This window comes from Ochotona princeps, chromosome 5, assembly GCF_030435755.1.
Source record: "Ochotona princeps isolate mOchPri1 chromosome 5, mOchPri1.hap1, whole genome shotgun sequence".
Lineage (NCBI taxonomy): Eukaryota > Metazoa > Chordata > Mammalia > Lagomorpha > Ochotonidae > Ochotona > Ochotona princeps.
The window spans coordinates 40,130,218-40,144,219 of record NC_080836.1 but is presented as its reverse complement, the minus strand read 5'-3'; the positions used below and the strand labels follow the sequence as shown (position 1 = coordinate 40,144,219).

The window sequence follows — 14,002 nt, the reverse complement described above, 5'->3', positions numbered from 1 at the left end:
GAAGTAACAGTGCTCTCAGCCAACTTCCTGTCAACTCAGGCAGGTTTTAGGTCTTTCTCTTATGGCCGAGGCTTGCTCTTCTCCACCTCAGGTGTCCCTTCCCCACAGTACTGCAGCCTGCATGTCTGAACCACATGACCAAGTAGTAATACACAAGCCTCCCATTTGAGAGGCTGTCTTCCCTTTCATTTGATTAGTGCTTTTCTGTAGTGCTCACATTTCTAAATGCTTACTTGATGTTTTCACTTGCTGTTCTTTAATCATCTCAAATACAACACTTTTAACACTGTAGTTCAGGGAACCCTCCTGAACTGGTTCCCCATCTCAACTCAACTGCATTGCCTCAGGGGACACTGGCATCCTCCCAAATTTAGATCTCAAAGTTATCATTGTCTCCCCCTCCCACCCCAAGTTAGCCCTTTCTTCCTCAGTAACCACCCACTTCACATGATTGCTTATACCCCAACTCAGCAACACCCATTAGGTTGGTCGTCTTGTCTCTAATTTTTCTGCCCTCCAACTCACAGCTCTGTTATTTCTCACAAGGAATGGTGAAATTACAAGATTTGTTGTTGTTTAAAGGATTTTCAATGCCTACCCAGGGTCCCTGAGAGTTCAAAGTCCCTGGTCCTTAAAGATTTCTATCAATTGACACACCACAGCCCTCTAACTTTGCCTCTAGCCTTTTTCCACCCCAAACCAGTCTTAAAGATTTCCACGTGCCACTTGTGCTGTCTCTCTGCCAGCACCAATGCCACCGCACAGGCGGCCATCAGTCCAAGTGGTGTCAGGCCTGTCTGTACTGCAGAGCTGTGTGTAGATGCCTCCTGGACATTACTCACAATCAGCCACACACTGCTGCACGCTGAGTCCGCCCTTGATTACATGGCTGTTTGTGCATCTTTGTGTCAGGCAGCTGTTCCTCTGGCTTTGCCTCATCAACAGTGTGAAAAGGCCCTACACTTCCTATGATCAGCTTGTGGGCAAAGTAGCAGAGTGACCTGTGTATGCTGCAAACACAAATAGAGTCCTAGAACCAGGCACAGGTAAAGTTATACAGCAGGCCTGAGGTGATCTAAGCTCTTCTCAGTTCAAGCCTTGTTTGAAAAGTGCTGAAGCATTTAGCCATCGAAGCTTACTCTAGCATTTGCTAACACTGCTTGCATCATTGTTCACAGTGCAAGCTCCATGAAGGGTAGGGGACAAGGACTTCAGCGTGTTGTCACCACTGCCGAGAAATTCACACTCAACCTGGTACATAATGTGGCTGCTCAATAAAATGTTTTACTGAATATGAAGACTCCAAATATTTGTAAAAGTGGTATACATTCTCCTTCAGGTAAGTCACCTTTCATATTTTGGCTATTCAGGATAAAAAAAAAAAATAAAGGGCTACATTAAAGGATACCAAGCCATTTACTAGACTGTATGAGAAGCTCCCAGATGGTCTACTTGTGGATCCATAAGGAAAACAAAGAATGCAAGCAGCTCTTCTTGACATAGCAGAAAGACTGTGAGAAGGCCTCCATCTGTATGACCGAGCTACTAGCTTCCCAGGTTACACAATGACCTTTGATGAGGTTCTTCTCTGCTTTGTTATGATGGAGAACAACATAAAATGACATACCATCGAACTGATATTGCTGCTGTCCAATGTTTTACTTTCTTTACAGTTGGAATTTATAAAACTACTCAGTTAAACACTAAGTGCACCAAGGACTACAACTTCAAAGCAAAGTTAGCTCACTACTGGCAACTCTTAAGAACTGTGCTTGGCTTTTCTCATCAGATAGTAAATTAACACGGTAAGCTATGCAACTCGTGTTGCTGTGTCTGTAAAATATAAGTGCTTTGTTTGAAATAAAAAAAATAAAATATCATACCTGTTGGTCTCCAAGGAAATGACTTCTCAGTTGAGCTAGAGAAAAAGAATTAAAAAAAGAATATTTATTTTCTTTGCCATAAAATCTAACTTTGTATCTGTTTTGCATTTAAAAACATTTAATTTTCATATTAAACTATATGAAAGTATCAACACCTCAAATTAAATATTAAATTACCTTTCATTTTAAGTTAATTTTTAGGCAGTTTTTAGCCACCCACATCAATTTAGGACAAAGCTGAGTTTCCACTTGGGAATTTAAGGCAAATTACAAAGTAACATAAAATACTCCTTGAACAAGATAAATAAAAGAGTACAAAACTAGAAAGGAAAGTGTGGTTTCTAACTCAGTCATAAAAAAAGAATGAACTTCTGACACATGCAACAAAATAGATACAACTAAGATCATTATGCTAAGTGAAAGAGCCAGACCCGCAACGACGACAATCAGTTTTTTTCTCATTTGTGAGTTAACAGACGGAGAGTATAAAAACTGAATGAGGGCCCGGCGGCGTGGCCTAGCGGCTAAAGTCCTCGCCTTGAAAGCCCCGGGATCCCATATGGGCGCCGGTTCTAATCCCGGCAGCTCCACCTCCCATCCAGCTCCCTGCTTGTGGCCTGGGAAAGCAGTCGAGGACGGGCCAAGGCTTTGGGACCCTGCACCCGCGTGGGAGACCCGGAGGAGATTCCAGGTTCCCGGCTTTGGATCGGCGCGCACGGGCCGTTGTGGCTCACTTGGGGAGTGAATCATTGGATGGAAGATTTTCCTCTCTGTCTCTCCTCCTCTGTGTATATCTGGCTGTAATAAAATGAATAAATCTTTTAAAAAAAACTGAATGAATGACATATCAGCTGGTATTTAGTTATGAATGTCGTTTCACTTATTAGCCCATGTAAATGGCAGTAAGCCTTCTTCCTCCCCTTAAAATAAAAACTGAACAAAACACGAAACACCACAACTGTTCAACAAAATGTTTCTTACTGCCTTAGAACACTTAATTTCACACAGAACATCACATCAAAAATAAAAGACTTTACAAGCCATAGTAAAAGTTTTGTTATGTATTTTCCTTGGTTGATTGCATATCTATCTACCAGTTTGTACACAAAAACCTAGCAACATTTCCCTGCTCCTCCCAGCCCTCACTCCCCACAGGGAATTGCGGTGCAAAGGGGGCCAACGTGGCAGAGCACAGCAAGAGCAGGTCGGATTACTAAGCATTTATTAATGCTAGCTTAAAAACTTCATGTATGTCAGCTCCTTTATATTATTCAAAGCAAACTTCTTAATAGGTATATTATTATCTTTATTATTATATTTTTTTTAGACTGAAAGCTGGTGACTGCAAGGACTATGATCAAATCCAGGGTGGAGGAATTTTAAAGTTAGTGCCCCCCAACACCACACCACAACAGACTGTGAAATGTATTAAATGTCCATATTCACATATAAACTGTGCCTGCCATGAAGTCTGAAAAATCAAAACGCAAGTGGTAGCACCTATTCTATGGGGTTCAAACAGGAGGAGTTGTGCTTTTTAAACATCAGCACTTTTTTAAAATCAGTGAAAATGTATGTAAATGTTTTGGGAGTATTTATCGAATCTACAGATATGTTGCTCTGAAGCTTATGGGAACATTGTGTGAGATAAAGGAGCTGAAGCTTCTGAAAACAACAATCCTTGCAGTGCTAGGAGGACAAGTTCTTGGTAACATCTTAATATTATCTACAGTTAATTTGAGGGTTGTCAAAACCTGCTTGTGGAAATCCCTGGATTCAGAGAGAATTTGCTCAACTTCCATTGTGGGAGGGACACACCTTTGCTTCACCAGTCTCAGCAGTTCCCATTCCCAGACATTGAATTAGCAGTAGCAATGGAGGACATGCTGCCCCATCCAAGGGAGTCACCCAGCTAATGCTAGTTTTCTGCAAAGCACCTGTGATGGTCCTCTAACTTGATGCACCTCGCAGATCTCAAGAGACTAATGGAAAAAGGGGAAATACTGCGATATCTGAGTCCTGTCCCTTTGCCTGGCTCACCAACATCTTGTGGCTCGAGAAGTCACTACACTGAATTTCAATATCATGTGATTCTGTTTTTGATACTTCTACCACTTGAATCAGCTTTGAGTGTATGGAAAGTGATATTACACAACTGTGTCCCTATCATACTTTATGTGTATATCAAAATATATGGTAAATCCTCTGCTATCCAGGGGAAAGCTTAAAATATTTCAAGTTTCTTGGGAATATCAGGAAAGTTTATTTACTTCCAAGTTTGCAACTTTCAAAATCTTCAATAAAATACTTCTTTAAATTCTTGAAATTAGAAATTATAATTACAACAAATTGGGCTTGGGCTCTGTATGTTTTGTTCATCTTTGAATGTCAAGGGTTTAGCATCTTGCCAAGCACAAGAGAAGCTGCTTAATACATGTTGTTAGAACACAAACTGTGAAAAGCACAAAGCTCTTCCCTGTTTTGAGCCATCAAGGATATAAAAACTAACTGTTCAAGCAGGCCAACTTCTTCTCCTTCTATCTAGGCACAAAGCTTTGACATCTTTGCTGCTGAAAGGCCACCAAAGGGTATTCATGCATTTCAAGGTGAAGCTGGTGGAATGCTCCAGTTAAAACTAACTTCCTTACTCTATTCAGGGTCTAAGACATAAATCATTAGGAAAATATGATATGGACAAAGATTAAAACCAAGCCAAATGTCCCATAGTTTATTTTGAAGACTGTATCCAATTACTTATGTACTGATTTCTACAATACTATGCAATTGCTGCTTACTATATGTTACTAAGAACTGTCATTTTCTCTGTTGGGTTACTCATTTTAAATGATTTTTAAATTGTTCGCTACTCAGGGATTCAAGGGGCAGAGAACAGGTACACGACATCTGAAAATGCTGTTTGGACACTAAATGCATCCTACTTTTATCAAAACACCAGAGGTGGGGCCCGGCACAGTGGCCTAGCAGCTAAAGCCCTCGCACGGAACACAACAGGATCCCATATGGGCACCGGTTCTAATCCTGGCGGCCCCGCTTCTCATTCAGCTTCCTGCTTGTGGCCTGGGAAAGCAGTCAAGGATGGCCCAAAGCCTCGGGTTCCTGCACCAACATGGGAGACCAGGAAAAAACTCCGGGCTCCTGGCTTCAGACCGGGACAGCTCCGGCCGTTGTGATCACTTGGGGAGTGAATCATCCAATGGAAGATCTTCCTCTCTCTGTTTATTTTTATTAGAAAGTCAGATATAAATAAAACTTAAAAAAAAAAAACAAGACCACCAGAGGCAGCTCCACAGTGTAAATGCAGGCTTATTCTTTCTCCTTCCTTCTCTTCCTCCAACCATGAGTTCCCAGAAGTATTTCCCCACCATTCCTTGAATGTGCCCACAGACAATGCCCACATGGGACTCCATCCCACTCCTTGTCCCTTCCTTCTCAGGAAACCAAGCAGCTTGTGTTGAAACATTCTCTACCGGCATGGGAAGCTTGCGTTAAAATGCAAGAACTGCATCACACATACCAAATTTATTTCAGTGAGAGGAGGCAGCCATAATTTCTGAAGATGTCACAATCAAACAGCTTTTAGGATGAAATCTATTCTTCAGTTTAGGATGGTCTACTCAGATAGCAAACAACAGTTAAAAGTAAGCTCTACAATGAGATTTTACTTATTGCAGTTGGTACACAACTGTTTGCTTGCAGCCACTTGTGCTACAACCTCCAGCGAGTTCCAGGTCTGGGTTCTTACGTCAGATTTCCATGGTGGTCTCCACAGCCCCAGCTCCTGGGCTCACCACTCTCCACCTCCTGTGATGTTGTGCTGAGGCTGCACCATTGTCTCTGCAACCTTTCTCCCACTTCCGGTTGGAGCAAGTCCAGGATTAGAGAGACACCAGGTGTCCTTTATAATTAGGTTGCTGGTGGCGCTAATCTTGTTGGAACTTGTTGGACGTTAGGTCTGGGTGCCACACGGACCTATTTTGACACGTACGATGCCACAGTCATTATTATTTTCCTGCAGGACCAGTGCAATCCACTGAACTCAGTGAGTTCTCGTCAGCTCAGCACATGCACAGTTCACTGTTTTCCCCTGCAGTCCTAAAGCATTTGCCACAGTGTACAAAATGGTGCCTGATGTACCACTACTAGAGTTCTTGATCTGCCGGCCACCAGGTCTTAGGGCTACCCAGACCTGTCTTGGGTGGAACCTGTAGAATGCCACGTTGCTGCAGTTCACTGAGTCAAAAATGAGTTCACTCCCAGCTCAGCATATGCTCAGTCCTTTCCCTTGCCTTTGCCTCCTTATGCAAAATGGTGCCCAATTCAGCTCTAGGGGACTGACTGGGCTGTGAAATCCACCCTGTTCTCGCACTGTCTGTCTGTGATCTGCTGCTCTGTCTCTGCTCCTGGTCAAATTAAATGGACCAGCAGGATGGACAGTTCTTTGTCTGGGTTCACCTCCCAAGCTCCCAGTGAAAGTCCCTTCCCACCTAGTTGCTGGTGGAGTTCTGGCTGCTGGTGGACTTCAGATCGCCATAAGCTGAATGCTGCTAGAGTATCAGTCACTGCAACATCACACCATTGTGTCTGCTGCTTTCCTGTGTTTGTCAGTCTCCAGGTACCCCTCTGCTGTTGTTCTGTCCTTTCCTATTTCCTGGAAGGTGTCCTCTCTGCTTCATCCTGATTAAATGTTTTTCCGTCCATTTAAACGTGTCCTTACCCTATTCTGCCATCTTGATTCTCCCCTCCTGCAACATCTTAACTGCTATGTCAAATGCACACCCTGGCTCTTAGTTTATTTGAGCTTATCAATCAGAATGAAGAGCAGGGAGCCAGTAGTTTCTCCTTGCCACCTCAATAGTGGGGAAGTTCTGTGAAGGTATGGAGCTAGCCTTGGTTAACTGTCAGACTCTAAGGCAGTTCTGAGTACACAGCTATCACTCCAACCATGTGTGTTATTTCTGTTGATTCCCACAGTGTGGGTCTTCATCCTAACACCCTGTCTTGGTTGTATCACTACCTCATTCTTGATCCTAACTGGTCCTCCAGGCTTCAGTTCTCACCCTTTTATGCTTTCTTCTCAGGCTGCTGCTATAGGGATGCTTTAAACAGTGAACTCTGATGTCATTCTACTGGTGTTAATACAACAGATGAGCAGACGACCAAACACAAACGTCCCAGAGTAACCAACATTCAAACATCTTAGCATGGTACAGAAAAACTCTACCACCTAGCTCCTTCGCATCTGCCCTTTCCCACACAAACCTATATTCAAGGCTCTTTTAGTTCCTCGCAGTTGCTTCACACGCCATGTTGCTTCACACTTTCAGTGCTATTTTTGGGACACACTGTACAGAAACACACTTTGGTAATTCTTTCAGAATTACTTAAATTCCAGAATGGCATATGTCGGCACCACGTAACCATATATATTTATATCTATCTTTCTATCTACACACACACACACACACACACACACACACACACAGAAACTAAACACTTAATAGAGTTAACCTTCACTTTGTAGCTCTTACTGTAGTAACAGCAATATTTATGGAAAGTGTTCTGGGTGTAGCTACCTAGAAAACCACTCACCATTCCCCTCACCTCCTCTCAAGCCTAGATAAGGACTTATTACACTAGTACTAGAGTCAGACTATAGATACAAGATTCCTATCAGACACAATGTATTGGGATAAGCTTCAAGAGATTATCGCTCTCTAGAAAACAGAACCCGGTCTAGTCCCAATATATGGACTATTACAGTACACACTCAAATTGTTTCCAAGCCATTGCATGAGCTTTAGCTGTGTGCAACATTCAACTGAACAGTTATGCTTTCTCATCTTCATTAATTATAATTAAAATAATAATTTCTAATCATGAACAGGAGACATCAGAAAAATACTTTAAACCTTTTATTTCTTTCTGGCATTGATTGGTATACATTTTAATTAGCAAATTTAAAATTTTACTCAGTTTCTTTCTATTGATCTGTTTGCAAAATATTCTGTTAGCTTCTATGACTTCATAGCAAGGTTTAGTTCATATTCTGCTTTATTTAGACTTCTTCTTGGCTCTTAACCTTATGTTAAGAATGTCAATTTTTACAATAAATGCCTATTGAAGTCCCAGTAAGTGCAGTCACCCTGTGGGTAGGTCCAATTTGTCATTACCCTTTCTCTAAACGAGAATATTCTTCAATTCAATCAGGCTCATAACTGATTTGGTTAGAAGCTGGATCTCCAAGACATATATGGAAGAAATAGCTCCTTAAGGGTATAATCCTTGTTCTGATATTCCAGAAGCTGACACCACCTCCTAATAGGTGACTGTTAGGGTACAATTAGTTTTGCTTTCCCCATGTTTGCAAATGGGGACCTCTTGGTTCAGTTAGATAATGACTGACAAGAAATTCTTAGCCTTAGAAACTTAAATTTAGAACAATTAGAACGGTTAGACAAACTAAGCAATATATCATCATCGTTCTTCCCAGCACAATGTGTAGAGCTTGTCATCCTTCCGTTAGGCTGGACTATTCAGATAAACTAAAAGACCTGAAGGTCAATGTAGTGTAAGCCAGACAATGAAGATGAATGGATCTGCCTAACCGAAGGAAAGGATTGTTGGAAGGCAACCTATCTCCACTCACTACATTGCTGCTCTCAAGGAGCTCTGTGGATCTAGCTTGAAAAAAATTAGTGGTCTTGTCAGCAAGGATTTCTTAGCAATCATATGTGACAACCCAGACAATAGAAAATGGCAACAGTAAGCAAAGGTTTCTGAAACACTTCTGGGATACATCTATAAACTGACCTCTGCCATAACCTTGGGTTCCTGGAAAATCCTGAAAGAAAAGTGAGAGAGCTTATCTCATTCCAGGATGGGATCCTGCTTTTCTTTTGCAGCTCATGCAATAAGCTGATTGACTCAAATTGTCTTTTATAAACAGAATTGGCAGTTCCTGTTTGCCTGCTTCTGTTTGCTACTAGCTGGGATGTGACTTACTGATTGGATCGTTTAAAGTGCAGAATACTTAAAACTAGGTATGTGTTCTATATCATTTCACCTGACTGGATCATTTATACTGTGCACTGACGTAAGCTTGGTTGACTTAATTATTCACATCATGAGTCAGTGCTCTCTTAGTTGACTGGATGATCAAAAACCCCTGAACACAGCATGGGACAGTCCACTGGTTCGTTCAGGCCAGTGAATAAAGACTCGTGCGTTTCTACGATTTTGCCTCTAACTCATTTCTGGGATAGATACAGTCAATTTGCAACACATACTCTGCTACTTTTTGATATTCAACATTTTTAAGCAAACTCTTCCAATTTAATGTTCATTCATAACATTAAAAAAATTACAAATTCTCCCCCTAGATTCATGGTTCCTCCTGACTGAATCTTCTAGAAACGACAAGACAGACCACAAGCAATTCTCTATTGGATGGAAACTGATTTTGCTCTGAGAAAGGTCACTGATAGATTAATCTTTCCTGGCTTTTCATCTGGATAGCCATTAGGTCCCCCTCCTTCAAAGGTTATTGTCAACATCTTAGCAGCTGGGGAAATAGAAAGTGTGACAACAGGTACATAAACAGAACTTCAGTTATTTATTGGTGTGATTGTGTTACGACTTTGCCTCTGAAAAATCCCCATAACTTGAAGAAAGCAATGCATAAGAAATGAGACAGTAAAATAATTCTGTTTGTAATTATTTCCATGATTTGAGGGTGATAGTGAGGTTACAGAAAGAGAGGAGCAGCTGAATTAATAATGCCTTTGGTGTAAGAGACAGCTACCCCTGACCCATCAGCACCAGAACACGGGCTTCATTACTTCACTAGGAGGGATAGATTTTTGTCCAACTTGATTCATTACAAAGCAGTCAATGGTATGACCAAAGAATGAGCAAACAAGACAGTTATAAAGAAGGCAGGTCTGATATCTCACAGACCACAGAAAAGGCCCAAAGACATAGGATCTCATTCATACTTGAATTTTCCTTCCAGTGATATTACATGTGTCAGAATATAATATGAAAATTCCAGTCTAACAGCTCACCATTTAGCACAGTGGTGACCACTGGTGAAGGCGCTGCATTCCATCGCAGTGCCCTCGGTTTGACTGCTGCCTCTGGCTCCTGAGTCCAACTTCCTAAGAATGCACAGTCTGTGACACAGCAATGATAGCACAACTAGTTGGGCCTCTATTATCTAGGCAGTAGACCTGGACTGCATTCCTAGCTCCCAGCTTTGGCCTGGGTCAGTCCTTAGCAGGGAAAGCATTTTGAGAGGAATAAATGGATAGAAGTTCCCTTTCTGTCTTCTCCTTTCTTTTTGTCTTTCAAATAAATAAACAAAAAGATCGTTTAAAAATTGATGAGTAACAGAAATAACAAAATATGACATAAAGTACTGTTTGTTTCCATAGGCTACCAGCAAGTTTGAGTAAAATGTGTGGCTAGCCAATGTAGGACATTTTTAGAATCATTCCTAGTCCTATTTTTTTCTCCATTCTTGCTTTTTCAATTCTTCATCCAACTTTTCCCTCACACTGTTCAATCATGTTTTTTTAGTAGCTTTCTAATAGCTGTCTACAATGCATTCCAGGAAAAGGCAGGATATAAATAAATAATATTATGCCCATTTCCCAAAGAGAAAATTACATATTTGATGCCCAGCAAGAACATTAAAGGAACAGGAAATACAATTCAAGCAACCTTCACAGGGACTAGAGGTGAACACATTTCAGGAGATGTTAAATATTCTTTGACAAAAGCATTTTGTGTTAGTGCTTTGAATCTATGAATAAAAGATTCAGAAGACCATATGGGAAGAGGAAGATCAAAAGCGATGTAGTACTAGACAAAAATGAGACAAACAGTTCCCTGTGCTATCCCCATAAATTATACAAGAAGCATGACTTCTGTTTAAGCCCATCCCACAACAGGTGTTCCAGTAAGTCAAAGTAGAAATCAGAATGGAAGGGTTTCTAACATTTTAGTTGCCATTTTAAAGAGTCAGAGCAACTGAGATGAAAGGCGTAAAGTGGCTAAAGGCAATAGCAGACTCTTCCTAAGTATTCTGCTAAAATTTACACTCCAATTCAAGCAAAGAGCTGGACTTGGAATGCTCAAAGATGAGCTACTGGGAATTATGTGTTCACAATCTACAAAATGCTACTGCCTTCATTATTTCTATTCTTCCTAGACCATTTAATGAAAATGAAACAGAAAGAGGTTTTTTTTTCCCCAAGAATTTAAAACAAAAACAGAAACAATAAACACAAAAAACACTTTTAGAAATGCACAAAACAACTTAAGCCTTACATTTTTAAATAAAGCTGGCTCTGGTAAGGAACGGGTAAAGTTCCTGTCTTTCCACTTGCTGTGCCGGAGAGCAAGCACAGTACAATATGGGACAAAGCTATAGATCTCTGTATGACACATACTGGCATCCAAAATGTTTCAAACTCATAAATAATTTAGTTGCATATATTTTCACTTTGTACATTATTTAGGATGTAAAATGTTTGAAAAGCCCGTGTAAAGTTCTATTTAAAAGAAGTTATAAGGTTCATTTAGCTTAAGTGTTTTGAATATTTATTTTAAAAAGCAGAATAAGGGATAGGGGAAGAAGGTGAGGAGAAGAGTGGCAGACAGAGCAATCTGTCAAGCAGTTTCATCCCCCAGTGGCCTCAACAGGAAGGGCTGGTTTGGGCTGAAGCTGGGAGTCTGGGATGCCAGCCTGGTCTTCCACATGGGTAGTAGGTGCTCTAGTTCTTGGGCCTCCTTCTGTTGTCTTCCCAACTGCATTAATAAGAATCTGGATGTATCACAGGATGACAATGATAAAAGTGGCCTCACTAGCTGTGTCACAAATAGGCTTGTTAGCTTGATTTCTCATTAACATCTACTCTCTCTGATGATTCTATGTCAGAATATTCAAAACCAAATGATGTATTCATATACAATTCCTTGATGACCATAAAAGGTAAATAAAATTCATTGTTCTAAAAATTAGCAATGTGTATATTTTGTATGCTGATTACAAAGAATAGGCATTTATTTTTATGAAGAACAAAGTTTAATTTCTAAGAAAAACATTCTGATTAAAATGGGGTTTTTTGGTTCAAAAAACTGGCAGCATTTTCAGCTCCTGATTTATAGTCAAGCGCTTTAAATAGCTGTTTCAGTGCTGAGGAAGAAATGGGCTCACATATGGGAAGGAATACAAACCCAGGAGCATCAATAACTGTCTTGGAAGAAGAATAGACCCATAAGGATCAGTCAATAGTCAGCACTGCACACAGTGATGTTTCTACGAAGCAAGACACCTAGAATCCAGAAAATAGGTCGAAATGCTTTAAAGCCCTGAGGAAGCTTTCATGGGCCCTATTTGTCTTACTTCCCCTTAACCCACTTTGTTTTCTTCTCTTTTTGTATAATTCTACACATAATTGTACAGAATTTCTGAATTACTGAATAATGGAATGAAACAGAAAGAAGCTGATGAAAAAGAAGAAGTAGTAGCAGCGGCACTGACAATGAAGAGTCAGGCCAGGCAGTGGTCCTTAAAAGAGCACTGCTGATCAACAGTCGACTCTCTGTAAACCCTGCCTAGTGAAGTACAGGTTCCCTCCATCGCAAAAAGACAAGGTGGGCTTTAACATTCTTTTCTTTGGAGAAATACCGGTCCATGATACCCAACAAGAGAGAAGGATGCTGATCAGCTGCTTCCTTCCTCCCTTCCCTCCACCCCCTCTCTTTCTCCACTCTGTCATTGATAGAACAGGAATAATGGAGTCCAACAGCAATAGTGCATAAATTCATAATGTACACAATTTTAAAATTCAGGCAAAAAATGGCTTTTTTTGAGGGGGGAATGGGCTGGTGCAGTGGAACAGTAGGTTAAACCACTAACTTTGGTGCTGACAGTAATGAGTGCCAGTTCCAGTCCCAGCAGCCTCACCTCTGATCCAGTTTCCTGTTCATGCACCTGAGAAAGCAGCAAAGGATGGCCCAAGTCTTTAGGCCCCTGCATCCTCACAGGAAACCTGGAAGAAGCTGCTGGCTCCTAATTTTGGGCAGCTTCAGCTGTTATGGGAATGAATCAGTGGATGAAAGATCTTTCTTTTCTTCACTGTCTTATTCTACCACTCCTTATCTCTCTATAAATCTGCTTTTCAAATAAAAATAAATCTTTTAAAATTTGTTTTTATTATTTCCTATGATGTATTTTTGCAGTTTGAGAAACTCCCTCTTTGCCTTTCCCTTCCTCCCTCCGTTTTGCCCCATATTATTGCAGTAGTATAGTCCTTTAGTAACTGTTACAAGTTTAACATTCTGCTATTTAAGTGCATCATGGAATTGTAGATATAGACAATGATAGGAAATCTAGTATCACATTGTTCAGGCAAATCTAACTGTTTCACTTTTATTCAGGAGTAGAGACGCCTACTGTGACATTTGTCACTTCCTGGTATGCTAGTCTCCATTGTAAAGTTCATCTACGAGAATATATGTATGTATTTACTTTACCCGTAGATCTATTTGTTTTGTATTTTGCATGAATGTTGCCTTATATCAGAAGACAAGATATTTGTCCTTTTGGGAGTGGCTTATTTCACTGAGCAAAATGGCCTCTAGTGAGACTATTTTGTTGCAAATAGTAGAAATTCATTCTTTCTAATGGCTGTGTACAATTTCATGGAATAGATATACCAGCTTCTTAATCCATTCCCCTTTTAATTGGACATCTGGGTAGTTTCTGTGTCTGTGCTATTGTGGATTGTGCTGCTATAAATATAGGGTTGCATGTCTTTTTCTCATATGCATCTTTCACTTTCACTGGATATATTCCCAGGGGTGAAACAGCTGGGTCATATGACAGATAAGTTTGAGTGTCTCAGCACTCTCCATACTGACTTCCATAGCGACTGCACTAGCCTGCACTCCCACTAACAGTGCAGTAGGGTATCTTTTACCCCACATTGTGCCAGCAGGTGTTGTTATTACATTTCTGAATGCATACCCCTAATAATTACATGGCCTGAGCGTTTTCATGCTTACTAGTTTAAAAATAAATAAATCTTTAA

General features: G+C 40.6%; 1 protein-coding gene across 17 annotated transcripts in view; it reads right to left on the bottom strand.

Annotated features, from left to right (window-relative positions):
- The window catches only part of PKP4 (plakophilin 4), a 236,643-nt gene that overhangs the window by 78,941 nt on the left and 143,700 nt on the right, over window positions 1–14,002 (bottom strand). For all 17 annotated transcript variants that reach the window (XM_058664506.1, XM_058664503.1, XM_058664502.1 and 14 more), the window contains one exon: window positions 1,884–1,918. In XM_058664506.1, coding sequence (XP_058520489.1) covers window positions 1,884–1,918 — 35 coding nt within the window. Of the gene's footprint in view, window positions 1–1,883; window positions 1,919–14,002 lie in introns of those variants that run through there.